Below are 11,982 nucleotides of genomic sequence, written 5' to 3'. Positions count from 1 at the left end.
TCCCTTTATATAATTTTGTCTTTTGCTCAAGATCAGGTTTAAAACTTCATTCTGATTTTCTATAATTCTTTTACAAAATAAAACTCATCTTACTACTTTCTTTAAGCCTTCTTCGTAAGGTTGTTGTGGATCAATTCATTCATTTTTTTTTTCATATTCCTGGCAAAATAACCAAAGTTGGTTAGTTTTCACAAAAATCACAGTTTGCACCTCTGCTTTGTGTCTCTTTTTAATGTTTAGTTTTAACGCACATGATCTTACTCTAAGGTATAATACTGATGCAAATGTATTGTCATATATTTGTTCTTTATTTTTTTCTTCCACTTTCTATATATTTCTGAACTAACTTTACTTTCTCGTTCTTCTTTCCATTTTCATATCAAACTTGTTGGTTTCTGATTTTATGTCTGCCATGGTCATTCTTTTATTTGTCCCATATCCAAATTTAATTCTTGCAGATACCTTGCTGGTTGTTTCATTCCTTCTTTTTCGTATGTATCTATGGTTATTGTTTTCAGTATTAATTTTTTATGCAGGGTACTGTTTCTTACTTGCTTTACGCATCTATCACCGTAGTTTTCATAGAAGGTGCTCTTAGGCTTAACATGGTATTGGCTGTACCTTTAGTGGCACCTAATATTTTCTTGTATACCCCATTCTTTATCCTTTGTATGTTCTCTATTTCAGTATTCATCAAGTTTGATCCATACATGATAGATGGTAATGCAATACTTTTCCAAAGCGTTTCCATATCAGTACTTTATTGCAACTTCTCTCTATAATTGAATACTCTAGGTTAGCTATTTTTTTTCTATCATTTCCCTTTTCTGGATGTTAAATGTTCCTATTACAATGTAGTTTACTTCCTTAGTATGTAAAATTTTCTACTACTTAGATTCCCTGGCTTTTCTTTCATGTTATATATCGTAAAATTGCTCTTTTATTTATTTATTTCAAATCTACATGTCTACTAAAAAGTTGAATGTTGCGTTTTGCATCATCTGCAAAGAATACTGATCCTATCTATATTAAGCGATATCTAAAACCGTTTCTATCCTCTTCTATTCTGGACTATGTATGTAATTGCCTTACAAATGGAGTCCATCCTGTGTACCCCTGTTTTATTCCACTCGTAACCTCTATTTCTTGTTCTGAATCTTCCCCTAAGTCAATGTTTGTTGCGTTTGGCATCTGATTGGTAACAGCATTGCAATAGCATTCATTATCTTGGCGTGGATTCTTTATTCTATTAAACTTCTATTAATAACCCCCTCTTTACAGAGTCGAAGGCTTGGCTAAAATCTATAGCATGTATTATAAGAGGTTTCTTATTTATATAGCTCTCTTCTACACAATACTGAAATATATGTTGTTTTCTACTCTGCTTCCTCCTGCAAATCCAGCTTGGTACTCCTTACCCTCCTCATTTATTCTTAGGTGAATGTCTATTTCCTCTTTCATCATCATCTTATAGGAAATATCTAATAGAGCTAGGTTATAATTCTTAGGTATTTCCCCCTGGTCTTTTCTTTTCAATAATCTTTTTTCTTGACCCTTTACAAGTATTAGTCTTTTCTTCTTTTACTTCAATTGATGGCTGCTTTTCCGGTCATATACACCAGGGGAACCCCACTCTCTACAGGACCTCCACTGTCGTTTTACCTTGTTCGTTCAGAGTATTCAAGGCCATTCAACATTTCAAATCACGCATTGCTCATTCACCCAACTCCTTTTTTATGCGATTTCTATAGCGGTTCAAGGCGTGTTTTGTTCTTTCCTAGTGCCTTGTAGAGCTTGCGTTCTGGACATCCGGTCCTGCTGCTTTCTTTGCTTTTAGTTTTCAAAGGCAATTCTTTAATTATTTTTTTTCGGCGTCATTGACCTTCAATATCAGGATGCCAGAAAACTTCAAACCAATCAATTCTTCAATATTTATATTGTGATTATTGAGCTTTTAATTAGTTTTACTATCCCTTTTGTTTCCATTACCAGATCATGGTGTTCCTTTCATATTTCTAGGATATCATATCCATCTATTTCTATGCTATTTTCCAAAGAGCGCTATTTCAGTTTCATAGATCATATTTTTTTCATTGTTGACACTACAGATTCTTCTTCCTGTTTTTGTCCGATTTAGTCCTGTCCAGGGTTATTAGTTTTTTTTTTTTCTTTAAAGCATATCAATGAAATTCTTACTTATAATTATTTAGACTTATATTACATATCATATATCACACACTATCTTTTTCTGGGAGGCATTATGACCGTAAAATACTTAGAATATCTTTGTAATTTTTTAATCACTATTGTAGTTTTTGTGTTTTAATTCTTCTTGATGTCAGCATGTGTGTAGCATATATATATATATATATATATATATATATATATATATATATATATATATATATATATATATATATATATATATATATATATATATATATATATATATATATATATCAATTATAGTAAAAAAAAAAGATAAAATATAAACTGAGAAACTTTGCGTGAATCTGTTAGCTAAAAAAGTGCCAGTAAACTTGTTTTGCAGAGTGAACACTGGCGAACCCAAAATCAAAAATAGTCATTCAACCATGCCTTTGTATAATTCTGCGAAATGATTTACCTAAAAAAAAAAATAAAAAAACAAGGATTATATCAAGAGACTATCGGTGGTATATATACAGTATAGTTGCGACAAATAAGTGGGCTACTTATGAAATCTACGTGTTGTTTACATGTCTGTTGGTATAAATTCTAATTTAAGTAACAAATTCACGTATTATTATTATTATTATTATTATTATTATTATTATTATTGTTGTTATATAAGCTGCAACCCTAGCTGGAAAAGCAGGATACTATAAGCCCAAGAGCTCTAACTGGGAAAAAATAACCCAGTAAGGAAAGGAAATACATAAAATATATGAATAAAGGATATAAAATATCTTATGATCAGTAACAATGTTAAAATAGATGTGTCATATATAAACTATGAAGAGTCTACAGTCAACCTGTTCAACATACAAACATCTCCTGCAAGTTTGAACTTCTGAAGTTTAAAGGTTTAAAGGTCGCTCATGAATGACAGAGGCAAGGGACAGTGACATTGCCCTACCAAGCAGGACAATGCCCTTGAGACTGACCATATATTATATGATCAGCGCCCAAGCCCCCTCTCCACCCAAGCTACGAACAGGGACGGCCAGGCAATGGCTGCTGATGACTCAACAGATAGACATCTAGGCTCCCCTAAAACCCCCAGCCTTAGCTCACAAAGATGGTAAGGTTGCAGACACTAAAGGCACTAACGAGTCTGCGTGGGATTCGAACCCCCATCTGGCAAACACCAGGCAGAGACGTTACCAATTAGGCCACAACAACAACAACGGCCTGCTTAGGAAGATCATTCCACAATCTGGTCACAGCTGGAATAAAAACTTCTGGAATGCTGACAGTATAAGTATTTGTTCTTTCTTATGTCGACTAACCCACACAAATTGGGAGAAAAACCTTGGTACATGATTGAGCCTAATGACGGAGAAGGTAAGATCGTTTTAACTATCTGCATACTTAGTACTACGTACAGGATGGTACAATCTCATAATTGAACACACAATGAATCAATTCTTCGATGCTTTACTGCGATGTAGTCTTATATAAGTTATCTGATTAAAAAAAAAAACAATCTACCATATTCTTATCTTTATTTCCCATATAGAGACGATGATAAGCATATTGTACAAATCCTATTTAACACGTACGACGCCAAATGTTATTTCACATAACGCGGGATTAACTTGTGTGTTGGGTGAGTAAATAATTTCGAATCAATTTTGAATCTCTCGTTCCTTTTGTAATGTCTAGCTTGGCATTAACGTAGTGATTTCTGTCCTTGAATTAGGCGCTTATTTATTTCCTTGTTTGGATTTTTAGGCTTTCAGTGAAGAGATGGAAAACGTGACACAAGAATGAAGAAGTTGGGTTTTGATAAATTGTTGGATGATCTAATACAAGATTTAGGAAGCTGAGAAGTTTAGATAAATTGTTGGATAGATGTTTTGTATCTGTATGTATATATACATACATATATATATATATATATATATATATATATATATATATATATATATATATATATATATATATATATATATATATATACATATATATATATATATATATATATATATATATATATATATATATATATATATATATATATATATATATATATATATAATGTATATGTATCAACAATTCCATACGTTAAGATTCTTGGTTAAGTTTTTAATAGTCATTAACTTTATAGCATGTATCATTCACATCTCTATGATGTAATTATTTCTTCCTATAAATAAGGTGTAAGTAACTTTCTGTTCCCTTATTTGCGAAGTGACTTCCTGTTCACTTCTCTGAGGTGGCATTTTAACTCACATTCCTGATATGTGGCCTTTTTCAAAATTCAATTATCATGTAAAGAACAGTTTGCTTCATATACAGCAGTGATGGTCAATCTGGGTACATGAAATTTTTCGAAGTGTACATGGGAATTATGGAGTACAAAGAGGAGTACATGACAATTGAGCAGTGTGCATGAGAGCACAGTACACAAAGACATAAAGGAGTTTCAAAAGGAATTAGAAAAACATAAGTACATTGAAAAGTAAAAATACTATATATATATATATATATATATATATATATATATATATATATATATATATATATATATATATATATATATATATATATATATATATATATATATATATATATATATATATATATATATATATATATATATATAAAATAAGCCATATATTTTAATACATAAAAGTCTGGATTCTCTTAACAACCTCGAGATCAGAGCCCCTGGCGAAATCAGTCAAAGACTATAGTATCTGACCGGCTGGGTTTCAAACCCTGGTCTAGGGTCAGATACTATAGTCTTTGAGTGATTTCGCCTGGGGCTCTGATCCCGAGGTCCTTAAGAGAATCCAGACTTTAATAATTACAATATATGGCTTACTTGAAATATGAAAAACACGTTTAAATGTGCAAAATTTATCATATATATATATATATATATATATATATATATATATATATATATATATATATATATATATATATATATACAGTATATATATATATATATATATATATATATATATATATATATATATATATATATATATATATATATATACAGTATATATATATATATATATATATATATATATATATATATATATATATATATATATATATATATACACACACATATATATATATATATATATATATATATATATATATATATATATATATATATATATATACACACAACTTTTTATTTTATCGCACGTCTGGCACCTATCTTATTTAATTTTTTTTCTAGTTATTATTATTATAATTATTATTAAAAGGAGATTTATCATCCCAATGAGTCGAGCTGACTTTTACGGAGCTGGCCCGAATAAATTCGGGAAATGGAATATATAATACTTGACATATTAAATCTAATGAATAAAAAAATTCGTAGTAAATATGAAATATGAAATAATAAATTAAGAGATAAAAATCCATGATCATTGAGAATTTTAAACTTTTTTTATAAAACCTATATTTCTTAATGTTTAAATAAGATTAAAAAAAAAAACGAAGGAACTCTCACAATTCAATAAAATGACAGATAAACTTGTTACGAAAACATAAATAGCCTAACACTGTGTTCCAAAAACTTTATAATTACAAAAAAATACGTCGTCAAGTTAGAATAGTGTCACACTCACTGTACTTGATAATTATTTTATGAGGTGTGCACATTAAAACCCCATGGGCCAATAATAGACGTTTAATTCTTAAGACGTGATTTACGAGACTAGGGTAACCTACATGAATTTTTCAATATCTCCCAGACGGGTGCATGAACTTAAAAAGCTTGAAGAACAATTATTATATATAGTAATACCTTTACAATTAATTGTTGATTATTGACTATGCAAAGTCTCAAGAATAAAAAAAAATATCAATTCCTGAAACCTTTTTGTCACAATCGCCTGAAGGTTTTTCACTTTATTTAAATTCTTATTTTTACATAATACCATTCTCTGTGCTAAGTCTTCTTTACAAAAGACTTTTTTATTTAACACCTAAAATCATCATTCACTTTAAATTGAGAGAATATATGGCTATCTAGACCTTCGTTTTAAATTGCCTACGAGATAGGTTCGTTATCCCTAATGTCTTTGATATCTTGGAGACACGTGAGAAACAATACACATGGCGGAAGAGGATAAGAACTGGGAGCTTTGAAATGGATTCTCATTATTCTAATCATGATGCAAGTTTGAAACTTACAGGATGAACAGTATTAAAATATTCTAACTTTCTGATAATTCAGCTTCACTGGCCCTATTCGGAGGCATCAGTCTGCGCTGATATAAACATATTGTTTGAATGCCACTCATGAATGGCAGCGGCAGGGGATAGTGGCAATGCCCTAGCAAGACATTGCCCTAGAGTCTGATCATATATCCATATTACCGGCGCACAGGGCCCTCTCCACCCAAGCTAGGACCAGGAAGGGCCAGACAATGGCTGCTTATGGCTCAGCAGATAGATCTATAGGCTCCTCCAAACACGCCCATCCTTGCTCACATGGATGATGAGGTTACAAACACTACACGAAACTGTCGAACTTTTTATCCATATGATCAGAGCCCAAGGCCCTCTCGCATCCAAGCTAGGACCAGTGGGTCGCCATGCTATGTCTGCTTGTGGCTTAGCAGGTAGACCTATAGGCTCCTCTAAACACCCTCATCCTTAGCTCACAAGGATGGTGAGGTTACATACACTACAAGGAACTATCGAATTATGAGCAGAACTCGATCTCCCGTCCAGCAAAAAGTCAAGTAGGGACGTTTCCAACAGGCCACCACAGAATACGGTGGGTGGATGAACATGGAGCAATGGTGGCAGGTTTGACCGTCACTTACTGGAAGAATGAAGTGTTTGTTACTTATATACAGGGTGATAAAAAAAAAAAAAAAAAAAAAACGGTCATCACCAACAAACGAATAACTTCCAAAATTTGATTTAGATCGATACAAAACTTCAGCTACATTAGGTCAAGCCTGTGTAGCAGACATCTCCAAAGTTTCAAGTCTGTACAACTGGCTCTCCAAAATGTGCTCCAAATGAGCTCCCCGGCACTGCAGGCATATTTGGATCCGGCGGGCAAAGTTCTCAATGACCCTCTCGCATTCCTTCCTTGGGATCACTCTTATTGCTGCTGTGATTGCTGCCTTCAGGTCAGGGATAGTCTGGGGGTTGTTTCCACATACCCTGTCCTTAAGGTATCCCCAGAGATAAAAATCTGAGGGGCTCAGGTCCGGTGAATGCGGCGACCACTCCAGGTCACACCTGCGACTGATCAGTCGGTAAGGGAAACGTTGCTGTAGCCATGCCAATGATTCGTTTGAAGTGTGCGGGGTGGCACCATCCTGCTGGAACCACTGGAGGACCCTGACGACTCCTCTCGGTCGACCAAGTGCTGTCCAGAACTTGCCAAGCACCTGGACATATCGCTTGGTGTTGATTGTCACAGACCGCTCGTTGTCGTCCTCGAACCAGAATGGTCCAATGATGCCATGTTTGGAGATGGCGACCCAGGCAGTGCACTTCACCGAGTGTAATGGCCTTTGTAGACAGTGCTCAGCGGGTGTGCTACCCCAGAAGATATAATTCTTTGAGTTCACGTGACCTGACAAAAGAAAATATGCCTCTTCCAAAAAACAGACATTGTCAAGGAAGTCTGGCACAGCGTTAATCTTGTAGCAAACCCACTGGCACATGATCACTCGCTTCCTTATGTCGTCAGGTGTAAGCTTGTGTTTAATATGTATCCTATAAGGATACAGGTGGATATCAAAATTCTACACACGGACTCCCGATTGATTCCAAGCTCCTGAATTCGCTGTCGCACAGATTTGCTTGGGCTGCGGACAACAGATTCTCTGACTGCAGCAATGTTGTGTGGTGTCCTTGATGATTTCGTCGTCCAGAGTGTGATTGTCTGTCAGTGCCTTTACAACTGAGGTTATGCACAGTCCCATGGTTTCTGAACTTGTTGACCCATCTGTAAATCATTGAGTGGACAGGAAATTCTTGACATCTGAACCGTTCTTTGAATTGCAATTGAGCTGCGTGGATAGACTTCAACAGAAAATATGCCTCAACTATAAATGTCTTTTCCTTAGTAGTCCATGGCATCTCGAAGGTCGAATTTGGTGGACTCTTAGAACATTAATCTAAAAAATAAAAGGAATTAATTACTTTTTTCAAAAGTTATTCAAGTTTAGGTGATGACCGTTCTTTTTTTTTTTTGAGTCACCCTGTATCAAAATTTTCTTGATAGCCATTTGTGATCCAGGGAGTAGTACTAATATGAAATAAATCTAGCCTCTTAACAGGAAAAATAAATACAACTTTTTCATTACATAAACGCAAAAATATACATAGGATAGTACTGAACTCTGCTACTGTAGGCTACAGAAAAATTTTGCGTACATGGAATATTTACATTCCCAAACTGATAAGTAAATTGAAGTAATCTGTGGAATGTTCCTTTTTTTCATAGCCACTTCCAAAGTCAACTGAATCTGAGGCAGTTTTAAACAAATACGTTTTACTCAATCCTTTGATTCAAGGATCCTATGTAGCAAGGATATTTTACTTGTGTGTAGGCCTACTTGAAAAAAATGTCGCCAAGCATATCTACAACTGGTATTCACTTTTACTGTAGGATTTTGTGCGTTCCTTCGCCATTGACAATCAGATTAAGTTGACTGATAACACCCAACGAAAGATAAGCATTAGATAAAGAAGGAAAAATAAAGGCACCATTTAAAGCGTATTTTAAAATCTGGTGAGAACTCACATATATTTATTCACAGATGGTAACAGTGACTAGAATGTTATATGATGTAATAAGGCTGTTACGAAATGACTAAAATTATAGATTAGAACTCAATAAATACCTTGAGAATCATGTCGTTGCCGGGCTTAAACTGACCAAGTCTAAGCTTACAATCACTTGTTTTGTCTGATGAATTTGCATGCTTCGCTTTTCGTTTATTCGATGGTAGAAGTGTCCTTGTGTGTGTGTTTGTGTGTGTGTGTGTGTGAGAGAGAGAGAGAGAGAGAGAGAGAGAGAGAGATTTGGGAAGATCTTTGTTCAAGTTTACATGGGTACGTGTAGTTCATACTTGATAAGTCTTTTTGGGTATTGCCATGATCAGCAAAGTTGTACTAGTCAGGCCATAGGTTGGTTTGCTGTGAATGTTCAGACTAAAATCTCCCACCATCATCAATACGCAGTGGCCAACGTGGTGATAATAATGGCCAAATCCCCATACACGAATAAGGCATACCTGATGTCTTTTCCGGTAGTGGACTAGAAACGGCTGCATTTGTTGTTTTGTGTATGTATATATATATATATATATATATATATATATATATATATATATATATATATATATATATATATATATATATATATATATATATTGATTTAAAAGCTAGAGATAGAGACGACTGGCGAAATCTAACCAAGGCCCTTTGCGACAATAAGCGTAGTATATATATATATATATATATATATATATATATATATATATATATATATATATATATATATATATATATATATATATATATATATATATATATATATATATATATATATATACTGTATATATATATATATATATATATATATATATATATATATATATATACATATCTATACATACTGTATATATATATATATATATATATATATATATATATATATATATATACATATATATATACATATACATATATAAATACAGTATATATATATATATATATATATATATATATATATATATATATATATATATATATATATATATATATATATATATATATATGCTAACGCTGTTATCTCTAGTTTTAATTATGTATAAACATACAGTACATACTACTCTTCTCTATCTAGGTTTTACTACTGACATTTCCTAGAGATAAATTTTTAGAGAAGGTACAATCATGGTTACGATAGGAACGATGGCTACTGTTGCATATCTATTGTCAAAAATTAAAAGAAAATTAGATAAAAACAGCTTCATTGTTTACATTTAATTCCGGTTAGTTCCCTCACGAATAAGGCTCAAGATATCTTGGCATTCAGCCAATTTGGTATTAAATAAAAAACAAGAAGTTCAGACTATAAAGAATAAGGGTTGCTGAAAGACATATACGAACAAAATAGAGAGAACTATTTACCTTTTCTGGAATATCATTACTAGTGTTAGGCAGGAAGTATCAGTGATTGATGTATTTCTAGTATAAAAGTCGACAATTATTCATACTGTCAACTTTGACTAACAAAGGGGTTGGAATATGGTGACAGCGAGCCTAATATCGAACACAAAGCAAAAACTGCATTTTTCTTATGTATTTAGTTTTCTTTCCAACAATCATTGTAAGAAATGTTTGTAGTGACAGCTTATCTTTTCATTATACCAGATAAATAATCGAGTGGTCTATGCAGCTGAATATATGAACGTATTAATAAAATTTTCCCAAACTACCTTCAATTGATTCACTTTCTTTCAGGCCTAGTTATCACTTAACCAAGACAGCTTACATTAAGCCTATGTTGCGTTATCTGTTCATCTTTGCCGGACTGGGGCTTCTCCGGACACCGGTGTCGGCCTTTATGCCAACAAAACTCAATTATTCGGATCCGGATGTCATCGACATTTTATGTCCGAAAGACATGTCTGGAGACACCTGGGATCATAAAGTAAGTTCATTATAATTTGGACACAGGAGTCCCTGTCACAACCTTACTTCGGAGCGAGTAACCAAATTGATTGTAGGGATAGATGACCAAGGTGGTGGGTGGGGCTAATCACAGGAACTCGCGGCATAGTAAGGATGGTACTGGGTGCACTTCACAATGAGGTGTACCATGATTTCCTGTGTTCAGCTGTACATTGCGCATCTGAAGAGATGTCATGTATAAACCCTTAAAATGCAATACGAGTAACGGAGATTTTACTAATGCACAATAACCATGGGTATAAAATTATATTAAAGACTTGTTTACCTTAATATGAATTGTGTGATTAAGAAAATTACTGTTGAAAATATCAAAGTCAATTACGAAGTTAATAATGGCATATTAATTTTTTCTTAAAAAAATTGTAAATCAGAGATTATTCATTTGAAGGATCTGTTCCCATTCATATAAATGCAATACATTTTGAAAATAGAGCAAAAATGTATTAATTTCAAAACACGAAAAATGTTGATGGCTGTTGTCATATATACAACAAAAATTAATTCGTGAAAATTCAAAATCACTCAAGAAATGGTTTCAATATTTCAGTGGAAAATTCTACACGATTTATCATTTCGTGAAACTACCTCTTAGGTTTTCTGTTATAACTTACATGTATTATCAATCATAATGTAAATTAGAAAGTATTGAGATTTCAGTTTTAATAATACTCTTCTTTTACAGATGTTAAATCTGTCAATATTTATGTTTTTAATTCATTTTGTTCCATCTGGTTTCTAAAAACTTAATAACTTAAAAATCATCTTTGAATTGAAAAAAATGATCTGCAACAGTCAGTTTTTATTAAGCTGTTACTACTAATGCTAGTAGTAATAGTAATAGTAATTGCAATAGCACAGTTGTTGTAATGAATCATATTTTATTTTATAAAACTATGTAGCCTAAGATGCAATAACTCCCATTCTAATCAAGTTACGACTACAAGCAAATAACGCCGACGCTGCAGACAGAATCCTTATTGTTATAAGCCGTTTACAATCTTGCTATAAAATAATAAGACCTAATAAATTACATTTTCAATCAAATTATTACTAAGTAATGACTACAACAGAATACTG

At 32.7% G+C, this 11,982-nt stretch overlaps 1 protein-coding gene across 1 annotated transcript in view; it reads left to right on the top strand.

The window, feature by feature from the left end:
* The first annotated feature begins 7,257 nt into the window (after window positions 1-7,257).
* Window positions 7,258-11,982, top strand: part of LOC137635325 (uncharacterized) — a 51,076-nt gene continuing 46,351 nt past the window's right edge. The window contains 2 exon segments of the mRNA XM_068367793.1: window positions 7,258-7,319; window positions 10,675-10,864. Coding sequence (XP_068223894.1) covers window positions 7,258-7,319; window positions 10,675-10,864 — 252 coding nt within the window.

This window comes from Palaemon carinicauda, chromosome 3 (assembly GCF_036898095.1).
Source record: "Palaemon carinicauda isolate YSFRI2023 chromosome 3, ASM3689809v2, whole genome shotgun sequence".
NCBI classification, from domain to species: Eukaryota; Metazoa; Arthropoda; class Malacostraca; order Decapoda; family Palaemonidae; genus Palaemon; species Palaemon carinicauda.
Note: the sequence above shows the minus strand (reverse complement) of the source record. Positions and strands in the feature narration are given on the sequence as shown.